Raw genomic sequence first — 12,573 nt, forward strand, 5'->3', positions numbered from 1 at the left:
ATTAATTAACCCAGACTATGTATTAATACCTGAGGAGGGCAAACAGCTGTGCATATCTCTCTATCAGGGTTATAGAGGGCAAACAATTTATGAGTTTACCCTGTATAAGCTTTATACAGTGTAAAACTGATTTATTTCGGGTTTGGACCCCATTGGGAGTTGGGCATCTGAGTGTTAAAGACAGGAACACTTCTGTAAGTTGCTTTCAGTTAAGTCTACAGCTGCTAGGGGACGTGGCTCAGACCTGGGTCTGGGTTTGCAGCAGGCTAGCAGGTCTGGCTCAAACCAGGCAGGGCACTAAAGTCCTAAGCTGCCAGGGCAGGAAAGCAGGGGCAGAAGTAGTCTTGACACATCAGTTGGCAGTTCCCAAGGGGGTTTCTGTGATCCAACCCGTCACAGTATAAACTGGAGATCCTAAGGCATGGCGTCGTTAACACCACACTTGTTACAGATTTAGTCAAGTGCCTCCTCTAGGACATTCACCAGACTACTCTGAGGGGATCCACATGTGGGGTGTGCTTTCAGCTTCCAGAGTCTGAACAGAGTCCATGCACTGCCCCTAGCTTGGGGTCTCTAGGCACTCTCTTGGGATGCCGTTCCTCTGTCTAGCACCCCCTCCTGAGAACTGAGACCTTTGCCAGTCAACTACCTAGCCCCTGAGACCATTGCTGACTCTTCAGAATTCCCTGTAGCTTAAACAAACTGTGTCCCAGAATTCCAGCCATGGGGGTATTCCAGGTTCACAGGGTTACTTTTCAAGGGCATGTGATATGTGTAACACACAACGCACAGACTTTGCACAGGGTTTTAAAACACCATTGCTCTTTACATAACAGCACGAGAGAGAGGTACAGCTCTATACAAAATAATAGCCATGCCTTTACGCATTTCTCTGCCTGTTTGCTCACCATTATGGAGAGATCTTTGGGCCAGGGGAGAGCCCTCCGAACCTTCCTCTGCAGCTTCATGATGTCTCTTCTGAAGCATGGATCCCTCTCCACCCCAGCTGTCATTTTCTGACCTGGGCTGTTCACAGTTAAACAGGACCTCTCTGCTACAAAAGCATACTTATCTCTTCCTCTCTCCTGTCCAAAGCTTCCTGTTTGGCTCATGAGTCTCCCGCATTTATATGTCCCACCAACAACACCTGGTTCCTTTGTTCTGATGCTGGCAATTTTCCACTCTCCAAACTTCAGCTGGCTGTTGAGGGGCTGGGGAAAACTAGTTCCCCTTAGCATACCCATTGTGTGGTCACAGTACAGTCACTAAGGTTAACTACTCTCCATTGTCCCTATTCCAGTGGGTGCATGCAACAAGCCCTCTCAGCCCATGGTGGATTCTACATTTTACACAGAAATTCCATGATACAGCAAACTTCATAGTAACAGCTTGATAATATCAACCAGAATTCATAAACCGTACAGACAGATCCCCCAAATCATCATACCACTGTACCTGGCATGAGAGCAGGGGCTGTTCGTTACCCTCAGCGTCTGGCAAAAGTCCATCTCAGGTAGTTGCCCTCTGCCTCCCTGGATTCCCTTTGCAGTTTCAGTTGGATACAGGATTCTTCTTCGCTTCCAGGTCCAAAATGTGGAACATGGCTGTGCTCTTTTAAACAGCTGCTGTACTCCATCCCCAGAGGTGACTGCATGTCAGTGGTGGGTGAAGTGATCCATGTGTAGTGTTTGTCTGTCGAGTTGTAAAGCACTTTGGGATGGGAAGCCACCATGTCATTGTTTAAATGCTGGTGTTCACCACAGATCTAATCTCCTGTCTTTTCCCCCTCCTTCCCTCTCTCTTTGTCCCTGAATGTTATTTCCCCTTCCTCCCATCCCTTCCTCCCCTTGCAGTGGCAGGCCATCTCTCTGACAGTCATTGAGAAGGTTCAGATAGCAGCAGCCATCTTGGGTTCCCTCTTCCTCATCGCCAGTATCTCGTGGCTCATCTGGTCGACCTTCAGTCCTTCCGCCAAATGGCAGCGCCAGGACCTGCTCTTCCAGATCTGCTATGGAATGTATGGCTTCATGGACATTGTCTGTATAGGTGGGTGAATGAATTTCACAGGCAAGGGGATGCAGCCCGCTGGCTCCCTCCACAGGAAGGAGCAGGAGATGGCACGCGGAGAATGGGCCTGGCTGCTATACAGATCTGTTTGGATACAGCCCCCTTGGCCATTACTGCACCCTCTTTACAGAAATAACCCGGTTCTGAAGATCTCATCAACCTTGAGGTATTTTCCGTTTCTGGGGTGGCGTGGGATCTGGAACATCCCCTGGGCAAATGCAATGAGGGTCGAAGGCTGTAAAATGCAGCCACTTACACAGTAACAACAGCTGTGTAGGAATCTGAGAGCACTGGGCTGATTCAGAAACATCTATTTACACTGAGCACGAGGTAGAGGAAACACTTTCCTTTCACTCCCAGAATTGGGGTGAACATTTTTTCCAAAGGCAAAAATGGGACACACTCAGGAGCCCCACCTCCTGCTCCTCCTCTTCCCCCTGAGGTTTCACCCCCTGGGTGGAGCTTGGGAAGCCTGAGCCGCTGTGGGGAGCCCCAGACCCTTTACCGGCCAGGGGGGCCAAGAGCAGCCCCCAGCCCCTGTCCCCACCCCCCCAGGATATGCTGCCCAGGGCAGGTGGAGGGTCTGGGGCTCCCCAGTGCAATCCAGCTCAGAGGCGCCAGAACTGGGAGGGACGGGGGGCCATAGCCCTCCCACTTTTTTAAAGTGGATGGGCCGGACTCCACCCCTACCCCTTCTCTTCCCTCCGAGGCCCCGTCTGCCCGGCCAGGCTAGCATGGAGCCCAACTGGGGAGCCCGGGCAGTTGTGGGGAGTCTCGCAGATCCTCCTTCTTCACATGATGCAGGGGGGCTGAGAGCAGCCCCCAACCCATGTCCCCATCCCCCAGGCTTCCCGCCTGGCCCAGGACAGGTTGAGGTGGAGGGTCCGAGACTCGGCGCCGGCTCACCACAGCTGCCCATGCCACTCTCCCCGACCCAGTTCCGGCACGAGGAGGGCCTCAGAGCCGCAGCCGGGCCATGCTAAGAGCCGTGCGGGCAGCGGTGGGGAGCTGCGAACCCCCACCTGCCCTGGACAGAGGGACTGGGGGGCAGGGACATAGGCCAGGGGCTGCTCTTGGCAGGCCCCCCGCACCACAGGCAGGTGGAGGGTCCCCCACAGCTCCGCACAGCTGCCCGCACGGCTCTTAGCATGGCCCAGCTGCAGCTCCGAGACCTTCCCCGCACCAGAGCCAGGTCAGGGAGAGCCGCACAAGCAACTGTGGTGAGCCTGGATCTCTCCACCTGCCCTGGGCGGGGGGCCCGGGCACAGGCAAGGGGTTTCTTTCAACCCCTCACCCCAGGCAGGAAGAGGAGGGGCAGGGCCTTGGAGGGGCAGGGTCTCAGGGGTCGGGGGCCCTTGCCCCCCCGCTTTTGGGAAGGCTCTGATGCCCTTGGTCTGGCTTCCTGGGCGGCTCTTACCACAGCCAAGTTCTAGCTTCCAGCCTGCCTAGCGGGTGGGGCCTCATGTGCAAGGGGGTCTAAGGCCCAGCTTAGCCCCCCACCCCCAGGGAAGAGACTGGCTTTGCCCGTGAGCCTTGGGCAGGCAATCCAAAACAAATACTGTCCCTGAGTCATTCAGCCGAGGCCCAGGACTTGAACTTTGCATTTTGTGACTGTCCTGCCCAATTCAGGATGGGTGGTCACCCTGCCCAGAAAAGCCCTTGCTTGCGGGAACCCAAAGTTTGCTAGACTACAGACTGCCCTGGCATCTTGACAAGAGACTGAAGGCTACACCTGATAGCCATGGGGGAACATATAATGCCCACACCAAGCGACAGGTCATAACAGTTGGACCTGGCCATCTCTTTGAGGCACTGCATGTGCTGGGTCGTGGGCCTTGCAGCCAGAGACCCAGTCTCCTGCGTTCTGCCAGCTGTAGGAGAGGGGACCCTGCTTCCAAAGAAGGGGCGGAGGTAATGAGTTCAGTCCTGCTGTGTGCATGTATGGAGGGAAGGAGGTGAGTGATGGAGCCTGTGTCCCAACCTTGGCTGCAAGAGATGGGGAGGAATCCAGGACCACCACCACCCCCCTGCCCCAAAGGTTCATATTTATACCAGCCCAGAGCTCCCAACACAAAGCAGATCAGACTGCACACCATAGGCGCTAGAGTTCTCACTGCAGGACCCCCACGACCCAGAGCCCCTGAAGCCGCAGGTGTGAACTGGCCCTGACAGCTCCAGAGCATCTGCCTGCACTTCCTTGGCAGAGGGACAGGATCATTGATGCTTGACTTGAGCAGCAACAACAAGCCACTCCAGGGGAACAGTAGGGGGATCAGCAGACCCCAAATCTGGGCTGCCAGAGGCTGCACCTCTGTATCTAGGATGGAGAAATGGAGAGCAGCTGCAGGGCAGGTGCCAGGACCCCATGGCACCCCTGCCCTAGGCAGGGATTTGCCTCCAGCTGCTCAATTACTCAGATGCAGGAAGGGCTCGAATCAAAACCTCTCGATTTTGAACGGGGCAGCAAGGTTGACGAACGCCCGTAGGGGCTTCTGTAGCTTCTGTGCCGCTCCTTCCCCCTCACTCTCCAGCCACCATCCCATAGTGGCTGGTGGGAGCTCATCTGCTCGGTCCCTCATCTCCTGCCTCCAGCCACTGCTGGGGGAGACAGAGCCTTGGGGGGAGAGAGGGGGTTTGAGAACCCCACTCCACTGAAGGGGTAGAACCAGCAAAGAGGTTGTGGGGGGGAGCCTGAATCCCCAGCAGAGGGAAGGGTCAGTCCCAGCAGATGAGGTGGAGCCAAGAGCCCCAGCTGCAAGAGAAGGCTCAATTATGTGGCCCAATTGCACACCAGACTTGGTGGAGAGGCTGCAGCCTCTCGCCTACCCTAGCTCAGCACCACCTCTCCTGGACTCACCCCACTCCGGACACCATGGCGGGCCCTACCCCTGAGCCCCCAATTCCTTTGCCCAGTGAGCTCTCCTTCTTCAATCCACCCCCTGAGCTTGAGCCCCCCGCCCAAAGGTTCGGGTGGTTTGGCTCTGAGACATTGACTTTGTGTCTCCGTGTTTGCAAATTTGCAAAGAGACCGGGAGTGACCCAGAACCGGGCTCCTCATTCAGGTCAGTCTCCCTCAGTGGGGCAAGAGGCTGGGGAATTTGTGTGCGTGGAGCGGCTGTGTTATAGGCTGAGATACTTGGAGGCTAAAATTGGTGTAGCTCTGGAGCAGTGATGTGCGAAACTGAGCAGCTGTTGGGTCTTTGTATTATGCAACTAACAGGCAAGATCTGTGCCCATTTCCCCTGTGCGGGGACGGCCCCGATCTCTGATGTAATTTTGCTATGGTGTGATGCATTCGTGCACAGTGTACGCAGAGAGCAAGACAATCACAAGAGAGAGACACAAAGGTGTCTTCACGGGGACACTAGATGAGGTGAAGGGAGAGGGGTACAGGATGACTAAACAGCATAACAGAAGGCAACCCAACTAATGGAAAAGCACAAGGAAGGGCCAGCGAGGGACCAGGCCTGGAAGTGAAGCACAGGAGAATGGAAGAGAGGTGAAGGAGTGGGTGGTTATCAGCTCAAGGAGAGGACAGACCAAGTTTCATACGCAGTAGCTAAGGCCAGGAAGGCAGTTTCAAGGTGGATGCCTGCAGAGATGGCATCAGAGGGTCGCTGTACCTTCGTCTGGGTGTTCTGCTGTGCCTCAGTTTCCCTTCAGTTGGTCAAGCAAACACTACACAACAGGTCGGTCATGAAAATCTCCCTTTATGGGGCCAGGCTTATTAATAGAAATCATCAAAGCTTTCATCTGCATCTGGGCCCTTCTCACGTCCTTGCTGGTCTTTCCCCAGGAGTTCATGGTCAATCTCATATCAGGGCTTCCCCATTGCTCCCTAGGAATCCTCCTGCTCGTCTTGTTCCTGGACTCACCACAGTCCACTTGGCTGTTTCCAAGCTGCTCACAGTGGAGTCTGGGCCCCTGCTCCATCCTCAGGCAGTTATCCTGCAGGCAGTCCGTATGCCAGGTCTCTCCCAGACTGAGTCAAGAGCTGTGTCTCCTACACTCCCAAGCCAGTCACGAGCCTCCTCTCAGACACATGCTGGCAACTAAAAGTCCCACAACCGTGCCTAAGGGGCTAAGGCCTGGCACCAGGCCCACCCTCTTCCGTGACATGGTCCTATGTCCTGGAGTCAGTGATTAGTCTGAACTGCTCAGTGACTCCAGACCATGGGACTGATGAAAGCCAGAAGAGGCTGACCTTCAGTAGTCAAAAAGGGAAGCAGTTAAGGCATGAACCAGGGGATAACAGAGAAGGGGTCGAAATCAGGATGAATCCAGGCAAAGATGCACAGCTGCCAAACAAGGCGGAGCTACAAGGAAAGAAGAAAGTCCAAGTGCAAATGCCAAGACTTTCTGGCTTTGGGAGGGAAGCTAAGGTCAAGGTGGAGAGTGACAGGGAGTCCCAGATTGCTTTGCTCAGAAGAACTTAAATGGTAAGAAATTAACAATGGGGGCTAAGAGGTGCAGAGTCAGGCCAAGCAGCAAATAGGACGTCGCAGGATCCGAGTGTGAGGCAGGAGAGGTTATAGAGTTAGGTGGCAGCTGCAGGGAAGCAGAAGCTGTGGTACCATTGAGACACCTCCATGCCAGGGAGATACCCAGCAAAGCCACTACAAGGGAAGAGAGAGAGAGAGAGACACACACACACACTCTATTGCAATTGTCATGTTTGGCACTCTAAGATCTGAATGGGCCAGGGCCCTAGAACTCCCCACTTCAGCCATGGTGCTGGTCCCTTAAGGTCAGGGTTAGGGCAGTTTGGGGGCACGTGGATAAAGGGCTGCACCTGGCAGAGCACTAAAGTCACTTTTCCACGACGGCAGTGAAGTCAGTGCGGCTGGCTGCTTGTCCCATATTGGGCAGGTGTTTGCTCTGCCACCTGCAATTCGTGTAAGGTGGAGTGAAGCTCCTTCTTGCCAAGTCTCATTGGTCAGCTCTCAGCCTCCTTTCCAAAGGCTCCTTGTCAGCAGCCCTGCTTCTCCCCGCTGGGTCAGTGGGACTGGACCGGAGCTCTGGCCCCATTCCTCAGCCCACCCTGCAAACTTATCCTCCGCATTCAAAAACAGCGCGCAGGAGCCTGGGCCAGGCCCCACCTCGTACAGCGCTGGTTATTTAGCTCTGCCGGGATTGTTTGCTCATAAGGACACCCATGGGGTGCGCCATGCGCGGCATTACAGCCTTGCAGCTACTCTCCTGGCTGCGCTTCCTCGCCGCTGTCCGATACGCAATTCCCAGACCCAGTCATTCAGCCGTGCTACAGTGAGAGGCCTTTGCAGTCACAAGAAGGGGCGTGTCTGTTTCTGCTAGGGCTTTAAACAGGACCCCAGAGCCCCAAAAAGCCACACTCCCGCCGATGTGAGTAGTGTCCTTCTCTACTGTAGCCTCTCGCTATTGAGTGAGACCATTCAGCTCAGCCGGCGGCTGCAGCAGCATATGGCTGTCCACCATCAGGCCTCAAGGTTGCAGTTGCTCCTGTCCCCTTTCCATTGCAGGAAATGGCTGGGGGGACGTGCATGGCAGCAGATCCACCTTCTCCACCCCCTCCAAGCCCACCGTGTGCTGGGATGCACAGAACAGGAGAATGGCCTCTGTGCACAGGCCGCATACCCTGGGCTATGCCCTCCCAGCTCAGGCTGCGGATGAGAGCAAGATTTGCACCTCGGGGATCTGTTCCTGGGACAGAAATAACACAACTGCAAACTTCTCATGGTCTTTCAGTGCTTAGAGGGTGGAGCTACCAGGATCTTAATCTCCCGGTCCCTGTAAGGCACTCCCTGAGGCGGAGAAGTTTAAAGACTCATTCAAGTGCCTGCAGATGCACAGCCCCGATCTTTGCAGCAGCAGGAGATGGTATAACGGAGGCACGAGCCAGGCCGACTCCGCTCTGTTACATCTGTCAGGCTCGGAACGTGCGCCTGTGTCCCAGACGTACACACAGGGAGTCAGATAACAGGGACGCAGGTTGCGGGAGTGGAGACAAACAGTCTTGAGCATGATCAGTTGCTCTGCTTTGTCATTGTCCAAACACCGTAGACACTGTCTGGGAGCGAGGAGGAGCAAGGCAAAAAGTAACCTCCCTCACCAGGATTGATCGATTTTCCCTGGGGGAGGGGTGGAAAGGCTGCCTGGATGGAGCGCTGCCAGGTGCTTCCCCTGATGCTAACGGGAGTTCTGCAGATAAAAATGCCCCATTTGAAAAGTCAAGGAGAAGAGTCAGACAAACCCTGTGCCAGCGAGGGAGTTTCAGGCCGTGTCCTCTGCATGCAGCCCCATTGTGCCTGGGCTTAGTCAGCATGTATGATCCCCCACCAGAAGTGCCTAGGCAGCGTGTATAACCACCCCTGGCCCACCAGCAGTGCCCTCCCACGGCATATCCCAGCCTGACAGACTTGCCAACACCCGTGCCAGGCTCATCCCTCCATTGGTGTCATGGGATTTCCTCCAGCAATGAACCTGGGCCCATTCCGTTCATTACCCTTCTCGGCCATGTTCCGGTGGAGAACGGGAGCTAGTTTAACTCATCACACACGTTGCTCTCCACTTTCCCTCGGGGGATCAGGGGAATGGTAAAGAAAAAGGGGGTGTCAGAGTGGGATGCGAGAGAAAGCAACCGTTTGAGCATGGTGGCAGATCGTGTTGTCCTCCCATCCCTGTTTGGGGAGCCGGGGGAAGGAGGAGGAACCCTGGTCCTCTGTGAGTATCTGGCTTGTGCACCTTCTTGGCTGTTGATGGAAGTGAAAAACTCTGGCTCGTGGATGTCGGTAACATGATTATCGTGGCTGTGATAAGGCTGAAAACCTGAGGGAAACTGATTAGCTTGTCTGTGAATGGGAGATAAGTATTCCCTTGCGGTTAGTGGAGAACAAAGTGAGCCGATCGATCGTTGACGAACAGAGAGCTTAAGTTTTGATTGTTTTTAAGGATCTGGGCTCGATTTCTCCTCTTCTCCTGGCCTTTTGTGGAGCGTCCCCTTTTGCATCACCACTGACGTCACCCGTAATCAAAGCTGTCAGCTTTAGGCGATAAGCCTGTCGCATCCAGAGGAAGAGCAGCCTTTGCCTTCCCAGGCAGCCTTCAAAGTTGCTGCTTGCTGCCGCTTATTCCTTAACCTTTTGCCTGCCAGGTTTACAGGAATTCAGCCATGACAGAAATCCCTGGGCCAGTGGCTTTTCATTTCCAGCGGAACAATGGTTACTCTGTGCAATTGTAACGCCGACAGACCCTAGTCATCAGCACGCAGGATCGAACCGAGGACCTCTGGAGCTTGGTGCATGAGCCTCTACCGCATGAGCTAAAAGCCAACTGCCTGTTAGCTAAGGCTGTAGTGCAAACTATAATATCTCTCTCTATATATAAATATATATAATCTCTCTCTCTCTTCGCCATTACCCAACTGCCAAGCCCCCTACTCCTGTGTTTGCTTGTGTTTGTCTTTCGTGGGGGATCAGTAACCATGATGCTGGCATTCAGCAGCAGTTCGAGCCTGCTAGTTTGCCATCACTGCAGTGACAGGGAGAGGGTGGCTGCTAGCCATGCTGGGCCAGGGCCCTGCTTTCATCACCCCTGCGTTGAACCAAGTGACCCGTGAGGCCTATGCTGAGACTTGCGAGTGTCCCTCACTGTAAATGGACCCAGCCACAATCTCCTGCGTTGTGCCCCCACACCCCTGTTGTTTTCAAGGAGGCTGCCCCAGTCCAGCTGGGAGGAGAATTTGACCTGCTGCGTTTAGCTTCTGCCCCAGACCTGCTCTCGAAGGGAAGTGGGGTGAGACGCACTCCCTGCTCCAGGGCCGTTGACCTGCATCCTTATCTGTCAAGGGGAAGGTGACCCAGACACACATGGTGACTGTCCAGTACTTTGTTAAGCGAAGTGATGCTACTGAGATGGGCACCCAGCGCACAGACTCGTAGCGAGGCTTCTGCATAACCTGGACTTCTGGGGTCCTGCTTTTTACTGCCTACCTAGCCTGTCCATCCTAGGGCCCGACAGGGTCTTCACCCAGCACTGCTGACATCTCCCATGGAACGCCCACAGCCAGCCGGCTAGCAATCTCCGCTGGGGCTTGCAGCTACTGGGGTTTCCTTGTCCCTTTTGTGGCTCCAATGGTCTCGCTAGGGGGCTGCTGAGGGCAAAGGAGCTTCAAAGGAGCAGCCTGCAGTCAGCTTCTCCTTGCCCCCTGTCCACACGGCAGGACAGAGAAGTGGCTAGGGGCAATCCTAGGCAGTGATTCCAGCAGGGCACCCTGGCCTTGTTTTCATAGATACACTCATTTGTTTGGCTCTTCAATCCACGCACAGACACGCAGCTGGGACTCGAGAGAGCTGGGTTCTGTTCCTGCCTTTGCCCCAGCCTCCCTGTGTGACTTTGAGCCCGTTACCACCCCTCTCTGTGCCTCAGTTTCCCCATCTGCAAAAACAGGAACAACAATGCTCCCTGCATCGTGAGCATGAATGTAGTGCCAAGGGCCATAGGAATAGCTGGACGCCACATTTCTTTGGTGTTTTATGGCTTCTCCTCCATCACCCCTAGCCAATCTCTGATTCCTCCAACCCTATTTTCTTCCCAGTTTATGGACAACCACATCTCCAAGGTAGGTGCTCAGATGGAACCATGGTGGGCACCATAAGAACTCAAACAGCATGTGCTCTTTGGAGTCGGGATGATCATTTTTGTTGTGTGCTAAGACCTTAGCTTGGGGGGGGGGCCCAATCCTTGATTAGCACCTTTGTGCACGACAACGAATGGTCACATTGGCAACTGCAGTGCATATCGGTGCACAGTGTTTTTAACGTACGCACCCTCTGCTGGCTGGCCAAACATTATACAGTAGGTCCTACGTAAACTGCGACTGTTCTTGGTCTCCGCCTGCATTTTCCCAGTGACAGAGTGGTTAAATTTTGAAACATGAAATCTGTATTATACAGCAGAATTCTGGGAACGAAATTCCCCAGCAGTTCCTACTGATTCTCGTGTGGGTACAATGTTGTCCATAGATCCCTTCAAAAGCTATAGACCTGTGTCCCAGCCTCCAGTTCAGAACTGTTCTAGGTTCTCAGTATATTCATGTACAAACAGCCTGCCGTGGCCCAGAATGCCACAGGGCAGGTATGGCTGCAGAGCTCCTGCCGTGTAGGACATGGGGTCTCTCTCCTGTGTACGTGTGGAGTTTCACAGCTGGAAAAGGCACCAGTCTGCAGAGCACCTGAACGCTGCCACCTCGTCTACGCCAGGCAAGCACCTCTTCAGTGCCTCCCCTCTACAGAAAGGATGTGAACAAACTGGAGAGAGTCCAGCGGAGGGCAACAAAAATGATCAGGGGGCTGGGGGCACATGACTTATGAGGAGAGGCTATGGGAACTGGGCTTGTTTAATCTGTAGAAGAGACACATGAGGGGGGATTTGATAGCAGCCTTCAACTACCTGAAGGGGGGTTCCAAAGAGGATGGAGCTTGGCTGTTCTCAGTGGTGGCAAATGACAGAACAAGGAGCAATGGTCTCAAGTTGCAGTGGGGGAGGTCTAGGTTGGATATTAGGAAACACTATTTCAGTAGGAAGGTGGTAAAGCACTGGAATGGGTTCCCTAGGGAGGTGGTGGGATCTCCATCCTTAGAGGTTTTTAAGGCCCGGCTTGACAAAGCCCTGGCTGGGATGATTTAGTTGGGGTTGGTCCTGCTTGGAGCAGGGGATTGGACTAGCCGACCTCCTAAGGTCCCTTCCAACCCTAATCTTCTGTGATTCTATGCTGTCGGGATGTCATTCAGCTTCCTTAGGTCTGCCTAGTCTCCTCTCCACTAAGCCCCAAACCCTTGACTGGCCAGTCATGTGGCACAAAAGGCAGTGCATGGGCAAAGGCAGGATTTCATGGCCATTTATGTGGCTGTGCGGTTACGCAGGTAAGAGGTGGAGGGGCTTCAGTAGGTGGTGCTCTTCTCTTGAAGGTTATACCGATCAATGGTCTTCACAATATGGAACTGGGGATGCTGGGCCATACGCTCAAAATGTCTGTTTAACTTGCATGTGCAATTTCTTCGGCTGCCTGGGCAAATGTGGGATTGGTGCATGCAGGTTAGCCAGCCAGTTTGGAGGGCTAATCTTTTTGTAAGACACGCCCACTCAGTGTGGGGCACTGTCCCCCTTTGGGTTGGGCAGGAGTGGGGCACACCAAGGTAGATCAAGCTGCTATGGGTATGGCTGACAGAGTTTGTTAGCTCAAGCAGCAGAAACTCATGTGTTGAGATCCCAGGTTCAATCATTGTTGCCCACGCCCCACCGAGGGGTGTGGTGTCATATTTGCAATACAGTAATGGAGTCCGGTTTCTTGCACCTCTCTAGAACCTTTCATCCACAGATCGGAAATGGAAGTAGCTTAGCCTTGCCACGCACCACTTAGGGAATCCCTTCATCCACCACTGAAATGCAGCCACATCTGGAGTAACACACGTCTGCTCTTCACCAGCAACACAAGTGTCTGACAGCAGGTGAAGAGTGTCTCCTCCAGCT

At 54.1% G+C, this 12,573-nt stretch overlaps 1 protein-coding gene across 1 annotated transcript in view; it reads left to right on the forward strand.

The window, feature by feature from the left end:
* The window catches only part of MARCHF4 (membrane associated ring-CH-type finger 4), a 164,787-nt gene that overhangs the window by 129,030 nt on the left and 23,184 nt on the right, over nucleotides 1–12,573 (forward strand). The window contains exon 3 of the mRNA XM_043525624.1: nucleotides 1,854–2,046. Within this exon, the coding sequence (XP_043381559.1) occupies nucleotides 1,854–2,046 (193 nt within the window). The remainder of the gene's footprint in view (nucleotides 1–1,853; nucleotides 2,047–12,573) is intronic.

The sequence above is a fragment of the Chelonia mydas genome, chromosome 11 (genome assembly GCF_015237465.2).
Source record: "Chelonia mydas isolate rCheMyd1 chromosome 11, rCheMyd1.pri.v2, whole genome shotgun sequence".
Lineage (NCBI taxonomy): Eukaryota > Metazoa > Chordata > Testudines > Cheloniidae > Chelonia > Chelonia mydas.